This window comes from Oncorhynchus keta, chromosome 12 (assembly GCF_023373465.1).
Source record: "Oncorhynchus keta strain PuntledgeMale-10-30-2019 chromosome 12, Oket_V2, whole genome shotgun sequence".
NCBI classification, from domain to species: Eukaryota; Metazoa; Chordata; class Actinopteri; order Salmoniformes; family Salmonidae; genus Oncorhynchus; species Oncorhynchus keta.
The window spans coordinates 22,581,627-22,595,600 of NC_068432.1; the positions used below are offsets into that span (position 1 = coordinate 22,581,627).

A 13,974-nucleotide genomic window follows, 5' to 3' on the forward strand; every position below is an offset into this window, starting at 1 on the left:
TTTCCCCAAAGAAAAATGAATTACAATATTATAGCAAGCTACATATGTATAGTTTTGAACTTTATAGTTGCCAATGTGGTTTGTTGTCATGACCCCCCATGTACAGTAAGTTTTCAGCACAATAAAGACTCAATTATCCAGGAGTTCATTGGCTTGCAAAGGTTTTTACAAAACAAAATGCTTTACAAAGTATCACATTTAAGCAAATCTTCATTTGGGCTTTGGTATTCCACAATCAATACAAAGCTGTAATAGGATTTTGTTTAAGAAATTACTTTGATTTGGAAAGCATAAAATACCTGACGGTTATGTAGCTCCAACTGTCTAAGGAAAACCTGATATAGTTCCAAGACGCAAGTTACCACTTTTCACATTAAAACAATTAAAATAGTTGTTCATTCATTCAATTACTAATATTCTGTTCATACATTACATTTGCAGATAAATAGGGAGGTATGGCAAAGCGATATCACACTCATCCGTAATACAGATACCTGTATACTTGGTTAAGAACTTGAGGTTATCCTGAATCCTGGTGTTATGAATAATGAATTGAATCATAGTAATTGTTAAATAGAGACGTGAGAAATGCAGACGTCAGTGTCATTCAAACACATCAGCTCGACTCATCAAATAGTGTGCATTGGTCTATCTACTGTGCTACACAACAGCAAAAGCATTACAATTCCCCACGAGTAAACACTATCAAACGGTACATTTGTTATGAGGCATGACAATTTAGTTTAGGCTTCAAACTAAATATGAATAAGAGCTGAGGAAATAAATGTTTTAAAACCGCAATGACACGTCAATGCTTTTGTTTGTCAGTCCCTTGCTAGCACAGCAGAGAGAGTGATACGATCACTGTTGGGTAGAGTCAGCACTCCTTTGAATGTGGGACACCTCCAATACAGGCATGAGGAGCTGGAAGGCATCCTGGATGTACGATGCACTGTTGGAAGCCTAAAGAAGAGGAGATACATACATACATACTGTAGATACTTAATGCACCACATTTGTAAATCACACACACAATAGTCAGGTTTCAGACAGAATTATGTGATATGCAGTGATGCACAATAATACAAACCTCCAAAAATACTCCTGTTATGAGTGGATTGAGGACATCTCCCTTTTTATTTGACTGCAAAACAAAATGTTTAGCTCTCGTTAGTCTCTGGACTCAGTGAACCAGGAATCTTATACACATATTCAGACTGATTTACACTACTAAAGTAATCTCCATTAGAATTATTAATGTCAGCATTGCAGCATGGAAAGATTGCATCATCTTGTTACCGACCACCCTGCAACAATTTTTTTTAACGGATTGAAGCTCTTTAAAGCAGTGGTTTTTAAACTTTTTCAGCAGGGACCCAATTTCTTATGCCATAATTTCAGGGACCACACCCCTACCCAAGTCTGATCACAACCTTAAAATCTGTATATTTTACTTGATTTTTTACATCAACACGTAACCTTCAATTAATAAAATTCTCATCTCTTAACTTATCGTTCTCAAAAAAGTACAACAATCTGTACTCTTACTTTACATTATTTTATACTAATACAATTGCTCAGAGAAATAGATTTTGTTTTACAAGTTGTCAAATAGTTAATGGTCAAAATTGACACTTATTTTCAATACCGCACCTTGCGAGGATAACAGCACTGAGCCTTTTTCTAAAATGTTTTATGAGTTGGAGAACACATTGGGAGGGATCTTAGACCATTTCTCCATACATAATTCTTCCAGATCCTTGATATCCTTCGTCTGTGCTTATGCTCTGACCTCTTCAATTTAACCAACAGGTTTTCAACGAGTTTCAAATCCAGAGAATGAGATGGCCATTGCAAAATGTTGATTTTGTGGCCAATTAACCATTTCTTTGTGGATTTTGATGTGTGCTTGGGGTTACTGTCTTGGATAAAATGTCCTGGTACTGGGTCAAGTTCATGATGCCATTGACCTTAAGGGCCCCAAGACCAGTGGAAGCAAAATAGCCCCATAAAATCAAGATCCACCACCATATTTTTTGTTTAAGATCACTCTATTGGCCAATTGCTCACAAGGTTCAGCTGAAATTTCCACTTTTTACCCAGCCCCTCCGAAAGACACATACACCCCTCCCCAAATCCAAGGACAACCTTAAAAACAGTTATATCTTTTTTTTTTATCAACCAGCAACCTTCAAATAATTACATTTTCATCTCATTAATCAACTTCTTTCCCAAACACATTTGTATATTGTCCGCTACAAACCTTTTCTCTTAATTTATTTTTGTTTTGGGGACCACACTCCAATTCCCCCGAGACGCAATAGGGGTCATGACCACAACTTTGAATACCACTGCTTTAAAGTAAGGATGATTACTTTGTGAAACACAAAATACCATTTATTAGTTGTCATAGTGATGAAGTACACAAGTTCCATGATGAAAAGTTGTTGTGCAAGGCCTTGAATATTAACATCTGAAGCAGAGTTCTGTGAATGTAGCTTCGAAGAGTGTTAGCTAAGTGATAGGCTAAATATACTTTGTGATATAGGTTCGTAAAGAATTACCATCTTACCCCTATTGTAGTTAAACAGGAGGTGAACTTCTTGGAAAGTAATGATATCTCTTTACACAGAAGAATTGTTATTCTGTAAGGGGAGAACAACATGTTGAGTTAGAGAACAATCAAATACTATGATATTTATATTTTGAAAATCTTTATTTAACTAGACAAGTCAGTTAAGAACAAATTATTATTTACAATAACAGCCCACCAAAAGGCCTCCTGTGGGGACGGGGGCTTGGGATAAAACAACATATATATATATATATTGTTTACATACACCTTAACCAAATATATTTGAACTCAGTTTTTCCACAATTCCTGACATTAAATCCTAATAAAAATTCCCTGTCTTAGGTTAGTTAGGATCACCACTTTATTTTAAGAATGTGAAATGTCAGAATAAAGAGAATGATTTATTTCAGCTTTTATTTCTTTCAACACACTCCCAGTGGGCCAGAAGTTTACACTCAATTAGTATTTGGTAGCATTGCCTTCAAATGGTTTAACTTGGGTCAAACATTTCAGGTAGCCTTCCACAAGCTTCCCACAATAAGTTAGGTGAATTTTGGCCCATTCCTCCTGACAGAGCTGGTGTAACTGAGTTAGGTTTCTAGGCCTCCTTGCTCACACACACTTTCAGTTCTGCCCACAAATTTTCCATAGGATTGAAGTCAGGGCTTTGTGATGGCCACTCCAATACCTTATCTTTGTTGTCCTTAAGCCATTTTGCCACAACTTTGGAAGTATGCTTGGGGTATTGTCCATTTGGAAGACTCATTTGCGACCAAGCTTTAACTTCCTGACTGATGTTTTTAGATGTTGCTTCAATATGTTCACATAATTTTCCTTCCTCGTGATGCCATCTATTTTGTGAAGTGCACCAGTCCCTCCTGCAGCAAAGCACCCCCACAACATGCTGCCAACGCCGTGCTTCACGGTTGGGATGGTTTTCTTCGGCTTGCAAGCTTCCCCCTTTCTCCTCCAAACATAACGATGGTCATTATGGCCAAACAGTTCTATTTTTGATTCATCAGACCAGAGGACATTTCTCCAAAAAGTATGATCTTTGTCCCCATGTGCAGTTGCAAACCATAGTCTGGCTTTTTTTATGGCGGTTTTGGAGCAGTGGCTTCTTCCTTGCTGAGCGACCTTTCAAGTTATGTCGAGATAGGACTCGTTTTACTGTGGATATAGATACTTTTGTACCCATTTCCTCCAGCATCTTCACAAGGTCATTTTGCTGTTGTTCTGGGATTGATTTGCACTTTTCCCACCTAAGTACGTTCATCTCTAGAAGACAGAACGCGTCTCCTTCCTGAGCTGTATAACGGCAGGGTGCTTGGTACCATGGTTTTATACTTGCATACTATTGTTTGTATAGATTAACATGGTACCTGCGAGCGTTTGGAAATTGCTCCCAAGGATGAACCAGATTGTGGAGGTCTACAATTCTTTTCTGAGGTCTTGGCTGATTTCTTTTGAGGAACTGAGTTTGAAGGTAGGCCTTGAAATACAGCCACAGGTACACCTCCAATTGACTCAAATGAAGTCAATTAGCCTATCAGAAGCTTCTAAAGCCATGACATAATTTTCTGGAATTTTCCAAGCTGTTTAAAGGCACAGTCAACTTAGTGTATGTAAACTTCTGACCCACTGGAATTGTGATACAGTGAATTATAAGTGAAATAATATGTCTGTAAGCAATTGTTAGAAAAATGACTTGTGTCATGCACAAAATAGATGTCCTAACAGACTTGCCAAAACTATAGTTTGTTAACAAAAAATGTGTGGAGTGGTTGAAAAACGAGTTGTTTTAATGACTCCAACCTTAGTGTATGTAAACTTCCGACTTCAACTGTGTGTGTGTGTGTATATTATATAAACACACACACAACCTTTCAAAAGTTTGGGGTCACTTAGAAATGTCCTTGTTTTTGGAAGAAAAGCTAAATTCTTTCCATTAAAATAACCAAATTGATCAGAAATACAGTGTAGACATTGTTAATCCTGTAAATGACTATCATAGCTGGAAACGGCTGATTATTTATGGAATATCTACATAGCCCCATTATCAGCAACCATCACTCCTGTGTTTCAATGGCACATTGTGTTAGCTAATCCAAGTTTATAATTTTAAAAAGGCTAATTGATCATTAGAAAACAAAGTACTGTCTTCTGAAACTCGTCAGTCCATTCTTGTTCTGAGAAATGAAGGCTATTCCATGCGAGAAATTGCCAAGAAACTCAAGATCTCGTACAACGCTGTGTACTACTCCCTTCACAGAACAGCGCAAACGGGCTGTAACCAGAATAGAAAGATAAGTGGGAGGCCGCGATGCACAACTAAACAAGAGGACAAGTACATTAGAGTGTCTAGTTTGAGAAACAGATGCCTCAGAAGTCCTCAACTGGAAGCTTCAGTAAATAGTACCCGCAAAACACCAGTCTCAATGTCAACGGTGAAGAGGCGACTCCGGGATACTGGCATTCTAGGCAGAGTTGCAAAGAAAAAGCCATACCACAAACTGGACAATTAAAAAGAAAAGATTAAGATGGACAGAAGAACTCTACCCAGAAGGCCAGCATCCCGGAGTCGCCTCTTCACTGTTGATGTTGAGACTGGTGTTTTGCAGGTACTATTAAATGAAGCTGCTAGTTGAGGACTGGTGAGGCATCTGTTTCTCAAACTTGACACACTAATGTACTTGTCCTCTTGCTCAGTTGGGCATCGGGGCCTCTCACTCTTCTATTCTGGTTAGAGCTATTCTGTGAAGGGAGTAGTACACAGCGTTGTACAAGATCGTCAGTTTCTTGGCAATTTCTCGCATGGAATAGCCTTAATTTCTCAGAGCAAGAACAGACTGACGAGTTTCAGAAGAAAGTACTTTGTTTCTGGCCATTTTGAGCCTGTAATCAAACCCACAAATGCTGATGCTCCAGATACTCAATTAGTCTAAAGGCCAGTTTTATTGCTTCTTTAACCAGAACAACAGTTTTCAGCTGTGCTAACATAATTGCAAAAGGGTTTTCTAATGATCAATTAGCAAATTATAAAAATGATAAACTTGGATTAGCTAACACAACGTGCCATTGGAACACAGGAGTGATGGTTGCTGATGGGCCTCTGTACACCTATGTAGATATTCCATAAAAAATATATCTGCAGTTTCCAGCCACAATAGTAATTTACAACATTAACATCTACAGTGCATTTCTGATAAATGTACTGTTATTTTAACGGCCCAAAAAATGGTCTTATCTTTCAAAAACAAGGACATTTCTAAGTGATCCCAAACTTTTGAACAGTAGGACAAAACACACATCATGACAAGATACAACACAACCTAAAGAGAGACCTAAGACAACATAGCAAGACAGCAACACATGACACCATGGTAGCAACACAACATAGTAGCAGAACAAAACATGGTACAAACCTTATTGGGCACAGACAACAGCACAAAGGGAAGAAGGTAGAGACAACATTGACTGATACCCTCATTGTTACCAATGAATGTTATCAATACACATTATGTCTGCAGATTAGGGAGGTGTGAACCAGAGTTATACAGTGCCTTCAGAAAGTCTTCATACCCTTTGACTTATTCCACATTTTGATGTGTTAAAGCCTGAATTCAAAATTGATTAAACATGATTTTTTTCCTCACCCATCTCCTTACAATACCTCATAATAACAAAGTGAAAACATGTTTTTAGAAAATTGTGCAAATGTATTGAAAAAGAAATACAGACATCTCTGTTAGAATCATGTTAGAATCCCCTGTGGCAGTGATTACAGCTGTAAATCTTTCTGGGTAAGACTAAGAGCCTTGCACACATGAATTGTACAACATTTGCACATTATTCTTAATATATATATATATATATATATATATACATACATACATACAGTGGGGCAAAAAAAGTATTTAGTCAGCCACCAATTGTGCAAGTTCTCCCACTTAAAAAGATGAGGCCTGCAATTTTCATCATAGGTAGACTTCAACTATGACAGACAAAATGAGAAAAAAAATCCAGAAAATCACATTGTAGAAATTTTAATTAATTTATTTGCAAATTATGGTGGAAAATAAGTATTTGGTCACCTACAAACAAGCAAGATTTCTGGCTCTCACAAACCTGTAACTTCTTCTTTAAGAGGCTCCTCTGTCCTCCACTCGTTACCTGTATTAATGTCACCTGTTTTAACTTGTTATCAGTATAAAAGACACTCCAAACTCCACTATGGCCAAGACCAAAGAGTTGTCAAAGGACACCAGAAACAAAATTGTAGACCTGCACCAGGCTGGGAAGACTGAATCTGCAATAGGTAGGCAGCTTGGTTTGAAGAAATCAACTGTGGGAGCAATTATTAAGAAATGGAAGACGTACAAGACCACTGATAATATCCCTCGATCTGGGGCTCCACGCAAGATCTCACCCCGTGGGGTCAAAATGATCACAAGAACGGTGAGCAAAAATCCCAGAACCACACGGGGGGACCTAGTGAAAGACCTGCAGAGAGCTGGGACCAAAGTAACAAAGCCTACCATCAGTAACACACTACGCCGCCAGGGACTCAAATCCTGCAGTGCCAGACGTGTCCCCCTACTTAAGCCAGTAAATGTCCAGGCTCGTCTGAAGTTTGCTAGAGAGCATTTGGATGATCCAGAAGAAGATTGGGAGAATGTCATATGGTCAGATGAAACCAAAATATAACTTTTTGGTAAACCCAACTCGTCGTGTTTGGCGGACAAAGAATGCTGAGTTGCATCCAAAGAACACCATACCTACTGTGAAGCATGGGGGTGGAAACATCATGCTTTGGAGCTGTTTTTCTGCAAAGGGACCAGCACGACTGATCCGTGTAAAGGAAAGAATGAATGGGGCCATGTATCGTGAGATTTTGAGTGAAAACCTCCTTCCATCAGCAAGGGCATTGAAGATGAAACGTGGCTGGGTCTTTCAGCATGACAATGATCCCAAACACACTGCCCGGGCAACGAAGGAGTGGCTTCGTAAGAAGCATTTCAAGATCCTGGAGTGGCCTAGCCAGTCTCCAGATCTCAACCCCATAGAAAATCTTTGGAGGGAGTTGAAAGTCTGTGTTGCCCAGCAACATCCCCAAAACATCACTGCTCTAGAGGAGATCTGCATGGAGGAATGAGCCAAAATACCAGCAACAATGTGTGAAAACCTTGTGAAGACTGAGAAAACGTTTGACCTCTCATTGCCAACGAAGGGTATATAACAAAGTATTGAGAAACTTTTGTTATTGAACAAATACTTATTTTCCACCATAATTTGCAAATAAATTCATTAAAAATCCTACAATGTGATTTTCTGGATTGTTTTTTCTCATTTTGTCTGTCATAGCTGAAGTGTACCTATGATGAAAATTACACGCCTCATCTTTTAAAGTGGGAGAACTTGCACAATTGGTGGCTGACTAAAAACTTTTTTGCCCCACTGTATTATATTATTCATTTCTGTCAAGTTGGTTGTTGAACATTGCTAGACAGCAAGTCTTGCCATAGATTTAAGCAGATGTAAGTCAAATCTAGGCAACTCTGGAACATTCAATGTCATCTTGATAAGCAACTAAAGTGTATTTTTGGCCATTGTCCTGTTGAAGGGTGAATTTGTCTTCCATTGTCTGTTGGAAAGCAGACTGAACAAGGTTTTCGATTAGGATTTTGCCTGTGTTGAGTTCTATTCTTTCATTCAAAAATAAATAAACTCCAAATAAGCCCCAAACATAAGGTGGTGTATTCAGGGACAAAGTTACTTTCTTTGCCACGTTTGTTTCCCAGTATTACTTTAGTGCCTCATTGCAAACGGGATGCTTTTATTGTAATATTTTTATTCTGTACAAGCTTCCTTCTTTTCACTCGGTCATTTAGGTTAGTATTGTGGAGTAACTTTCTCCCATCATAGCCATTATTTCCTTAACTGTTTTAAAGTTACCATTGGCCTCATGGTGAAATCCCTGAGCGGTTTCCTTCCTCTCCGGCAACTGAGTTAGGAAGGATGCCTTTATCTTTGTAGTGACTGGGTGTATTGATACACCATCTAAAGTGTAATTAATACTCAAAGGGATATTCAATGTCTGCTTTGTTTTATTTTTACCCATCTACCAATAGGTGCCCTTCTTTGCGAGGCAATGGAAAACCGCTCTGTCTTTGTGGTTGAATCTGTTTGAAATTCACTGCTCAACTGAGTGACCTGACAAATAATTGTATGTGTGGGGTAAAGAGATAAGGTAGTCATTTAAAAATCATGTTAAACACTATTATTGTACACCGAGTGAGTCCATGCAACTTATTATGTGACTGGACATTTTAACTCCTGAACTTATTTAGGCTTTCCATAAAAAAAAGGGTTGAATCCTTATTGACACAAGACATTTCAGATGATAATGTTTAATTAATTTGTAAACATTTCTAAAACATAATTTCACATTATGGGATACTGTGTGTAGGCCAGTGACAACATCTCAATTTAATCCATTTTAAATTCAGTCTGAAAAAGTCTAGGCGTGTGAATACTTTGAAGGCTGGATCTATGACTCGTAATATAACACTGTAGATGGCTGATGGTGTGTAGGAACTTACTGCGAGAGGATTTTGGCCTGCTCCAGAGTGGTGACCTCCTGGCTGGTACAGAACAGAATCGTCTCGGCCACTTTGTGAAACTGCTCTATGGATCTGGCTGTGAGCTCAGCCAGGTTTCTGATGGCCAACGAGTGGACATCCTGAGAGGAATCAACAACTCTCACATCAGTAGTTACAACAGAAAGGAGTAAAGCTCCATTTCAATAGTCACAGTCAGATAATGACCTTGATCCTTTTTTTTCATACCTCAACAGTATAGGTTTTTGCCACTTCCTCTTCATTCCCTTCTTCCTTTATGAGTTTGGTCATTTGGGCAATCTGGTCACATGCATTCTTACTCACCTGATAAGGGGTATGCAGAGAGAAAATAGGTTAGAGATCAGTGATCTATCAACTGGAGAAGAGGTTCTGCCTGAATTGCAATGAATGGAGAATACAGAACCATATAGAATCTAAAAATTGCTGCAGGCACAAATACGCAAAGACGAGTAGTGAACTCAGTCCATTTAAAACTCAGTTCTACCAAAACTCTTCAGAAGATAGCAACAAGCACTGCTACAATATTGGACCACTAGCATGAGACAGAAAGATATCTGGCTTTAAATGAAATCAAGAGAGAAATGTATTGTGCCAACCTTGCGAAGTTTGTCAGATGTTGTGGATATGTGTAGTCCATCCAGGGCCCCTGTTAATTCCCTCAGAAACTCAGCACCATCTTCATCTGAAAATAAATATGAATAAATAAAATGTATTGATTTTGTTCATTGTATTATCACAGAAACAAGATAAGCCAACTGAAAAACATCCGATGTGTTATCACCCACAGAAGAAAAGCATACACCAAATCTATTTTGTTTACTAGTAGTACTAAAAGAATGTAAATGTAACATTGTGATAGTAGACTTGCAGTTCTGTGACGATAGGCTACCTTTCTTTTCGTTCACCTCCTCCTCCTCAAACTCCACCAGAGAGAAGGGTTCCTTTATGAGCTCCAGGTCCTCTTTAAGTTGGTCCAGCTCCTCTCCAGACAGAGTGGTCAGAACAGACTTTACCTACACCACACAACACAACAGACAACTGATTCAGTCATAGATAACATCTACTAAAAGGAGCCAGGAGGATTTTAAAGTGGCATGGATCCATTTTTATATCTCAAGAGGTTGCAATGGTTGTAGGTGCTCTCTTTACAAGTGTGCAAAGTATTGATAGCAAAAGGTTGTACTGATTTCAATGGTAGGCTGTGCACAGTGTACAATCAATCATATTTTGAGAGGCTGTTTACTTGTTTCTTTGTACAAAGTCAAATGTGGAACTTGCTCATTATCACCTTTGACTCACTCTCCCTGGAGAGAATCTCCAGAGCTTCCAGGTGGGATAGGCCCTGGAATTCATCGAACAGCATTCCGTAATGGGCCTTATTTTCTGTGTCGGAGGACATCTCCTTGGCTGTTTCCTGCTCCTCTCTCTCCTTGGCCTCCCGTAAGACCTTCAGCCAAAACAAAAACCTTGAATTCAATTTTTCCAACACCAATAAGGTGTAAGCCCAACACTGGGGGTGGCTTCTCTGACATCCATTCAACAATATTCACCCGAGAAAGAGTGTTAGTCCTGTTCATCAGACCCTTTGTTTTCTTGTACCCTGGATCTCCCTCTGCTATGACATCCATGGTCTTCTTGCCTATGAACTCCAAGGCATCTAAACCCCCTGTTAGGACCGTTTTCCCCTGAAATATAGATATACATTTAGTCAGTAACCAAGTCACTTTTGCCCATAAACAACATATGATGGTAATCGCCAAAAAAAGCAAAGAAGCATTGTTTCTTACGGTGCTTTGAACAACACTGCTGAGGGATGAGAACATTCCAATGGCGCTTCCCATAGCCAATGCGCCATCTCCTTCCCCTTTATCAGTCTCATTACTGGGTTCCCCTAGAAGTAAAATACAGTAGGTCCAAAATAATTGACACCCTTAATAAAGATGAGCAAAAAGTCTGTATAATGTAAATAATTCAAATACTCAGCTATACTCTTTGCAATTTTTTTGTTGCTTAAAATATATTATTTGATACTAATACAATTGCTCAGAGGAAGAGATTATGTTTAAGAAGTAATGCTTTTTTTTTCTTCTCAAAAAGTTATGGGTCAAAATGATTGACACTCCTGTTTTCAATACCTCATCTTTCGAGGGTAACGGCACTGAGCCTTTTTCTGAAATGAGTTAGAGAACACATTGGAAGGGATCTTAGACCATTCCTACATACAGAATCCTTCCAGATCCCTGATATCTTTCGTCTGTGCTTATGGACTACATTCTTCAGTTCAAACCACAGGTTCTCAATGGGTTTCAAGTCCAGAGACAGAGACGGACAGTGCAAATGTTGATTTTCTGGCCAAATAATCATTTCTTTTTGGATTTTGATGTGTGCTTGGGGTTATTGTCTTGGCTAAAATGTCCTGGTTGCCTCTGCAATGAGGCTGAAACTTGGGTCGCAAGTGGATCTTCCAGCAAGACAATAACCCTAAGTATACCAAAATCCACAAAGACATTGTTAATTGGCCACAAAAATCTAAGTTTTGCAACGGCCATCTCAGTCTCCAGACTTGAAACCCATTGAAAACCTGTGGATTGAATTGAAGAGGGCCGAGCATAAGCGCAGTCAAAGGATATCAAGGGTCTAAAAGGATTCTATATGGAGGAATGGTCAAAGATCCCTCCCAATGCGTTCTCCAATTCATGAAACATTTTTTTAAAAAGGCTCAGTGCCGTTATCCTCGCAAGGTGAGCTGTGAGCTGGGTATTGAAAACAGGGATGTCAATTTTGACCTCTAACTTTGTTAGAGGTCAAAATCTCTTTGAGAAATTGTATTAGTAGACAAATTTATATTTACAAAAAAAATTTAGCATACATAATAGCTATAAAATATTTTATAGTAATATTTGCTTATCTTAAATCAAGGGTGTCAATTATTTCAGACCGCACTGTAGATCTCAGACATCAACCTAACGTGCATAGCTACAACAGTGAAGCAGTTTACATCTCCACAACAAACGCATCCTAAATATACTAAGGCTTATCACGGCTGATGTTAAATCTAGAGTGATGACTCATGTGTTGATCGTGTTGATGACCAGTGTATGCCATCATTACCCTCTTGTTTGTCCTCCTCTCCAATCTGTGCAGACAGCTCTGTGGGGCTGGGGATTCCCAGAGAAGTCTCTGCCTTCTCAATAGCCTGGGTGATTCCTTGACCTTAGAGTGAAACAAACATAATAAAGTGTATTTTTAGATATTTTAAAGTTTGCATATGCTCACTGAAAGGGCAAACATTGTTTAACACCATAATGAGAACACAAAATGGCCACAAGCAGAAAACACAATTTTTGGTTCTCCTCACCTACAGTGGCCACAGTGGCCGAGGCCGTTGACATGATGGACTTTCCCCAGCTCCCCCAGTAGCCCCATCCTCCCTGGACTACTGTTGACTCACTAGATGTCTGGATGAGAGAGAGAGAGATGGAGGGAGAAAACATTTGTACCTGGCTATCGTTTGTACCCTATACAGCTCTAAAAAAAAAACGAAACCATATCCAGGCCCCAAGGTTAGAATCTAAGCTTGTTGAATCTTTCATTCTGCTGTATCCATGCATGTCTTACCTTGGCTGGCTCTCCATCTACTTTAGGTTTCTCCTCCTGAGTCTTGTGGACTTCAACTGGAGGTTTTGGATCTGGTCTCTTCCTGGTTTTCCTTCCGTTCCTGGTTGGGGGGACATCTGTGGATTCGTGTGTGGTGCTCTCTCCAGGTAGTGTCTGTGGAGCACTGTCTGGTGGCGTCACAGTGGAGGTCTGCAGTGGTGGGGCCTCTGTCTCTGCGACCTCTGAACTCCCAGCAGGGTCACCAGGGGCTTCGCTGTCTGACATCTTAACTTAACACATACCTGTTGTTATTGGATGAAAAGACAATAAGAATTTGTGTAATGTTTCATTGAAACCATAGTTTTTAAAATAATTTATATCCAATCAATAAGTCAAAACAAGTGGGATGTACAGTAGAAGTTCACATTACCCCAGGCGTTACTCAAATTGAGTCCAGTCACAACCTGGGGCAAGAGAAGTCTAGTGACAGGCTATTCTTGCAGATTAAATCTAGCTACATAGATAAACTAAATTACAGAGAATAAAGACTGATACTCAGACTTTTATAGTTATTGTTTAGCTAAGATAACAGTTGTCTGAGCCAAGCGTAACTGTGTCCAAAATACATCAGTAATAGCACATCAATGGCTAGACATTGTTGCACTTTCCCTTAACTAGCTGTTAGCTTTCTATGCTAAAGTCATTGCTCCCAAGTCTTCTAGGTGATAGACACATGTCTAAGAAAGAAGCCACATGGTTTTGATCAAGAATGCCACCTATTTATGTTACTAACACATTTTATCCCAGATTTCGTGTGATGGTCTTGATTTTCTTCGTTATCTTGCAAGGTCTAGCTACAAAACCCCCTATTAGCCACGTCACACGATAATTTGTTATGGTGAGGGATCTCTTCTTCTACTGCATAAACACGTACTTATAGTGTTCAAAACAGTACACAACGCCAACTGCTGACCTGGAGGGAACATTACACAAGCATTAGCTCCCAGTTGCTTTTAGGTCCAAAACCATTGTTGGGGAGTAGTTCTACTACTCACACATACTGTTCATCTAGTACAGGGGTCCCCAAACTTTTTCCTGTGAGGGCCACATAACTTTTCCCTTCTCTGATGGGGGGCCGGTGTCAGTTTGTAACAGAAAAAG

At 39.3% G+C, this 13,974-nt stretch overlaps 1 protein-coding gene across 2 annotated transcripts; it reads right to left on the reverse strand.

Moving 5' to 3' along the window:
• Positions 1 to 144: 144 nt before the first annotated feature.
• On the reverse strand, positions 145 to 13,746 carry fam114a2 (family with sequence similarity 114 member A2). Of its 2 annotated transcripts, none has more exons than XM_035782192.2 (14): positions 13,607 to 13,746; positions 12,835 to 13,115; positions 12,575 to 12,674; positions 12,328 to 12,429; positions 11,004 to 11,107; positions 10,767 to 10,901; positions 10,505 to 10,663; positions 10,106 to 10,229; positions 9,813 to 9,898; positions 9,424 to 9,519; positions 9,178 to 9,317; positions 2,573 to 2,645; positions 1,091 to 1,144; positions 145 to 963 (listed from the first exon to the last, which is right to left on the reverse strand). In XM_035782192.2, the coding sequence occupies exons 2-14, from the start codon at positions 13,096 to 13,098 to the stop codon at positions 862 to 864; spliced, it is 1,539 nt and encodes a 512-aa protein (XP_035638085.1). In that variant the 5' UTR covers positions 13,099 to 13,115; positions 13,607 to 13,746; the 3' UTR covers positions 145 to 861. The 2 variants fall into 2 exon arrangements, with proteins under 2 accessions (XP_035638085.1, XP_035638086.1); XM_035782193.2 differs by having other exon boundaries at positions 13,590 to 13,710.
• Between the last annotated feature and the right edge of the window lie 228 nt (positions 13,747 to 13,974).

Coding starts and splice junctions, on each gene's coding strand:
- fam114a2 (XM_035782192.2), bottom strand. CDS start 13,098: ATGTCAGACAGCGAAGCCCCTGGTGACCCTGCTGGGAGTTCAGAGGTC. Junction 9,899..10,105: donor GGAGGTGAACGAAAAGAAAG/GTAGCCTATCGT, acceptor ATTTATTTTCAG/ATGAAGATGGTGCTGAGTTT. Junction 9,318..9,423: donor CAAAAACCTATACTGTTGAG/GTATGAAAAAAA, acceptor GATTCCTCTCAG/GATGTCCACTCGTTGGCCAT.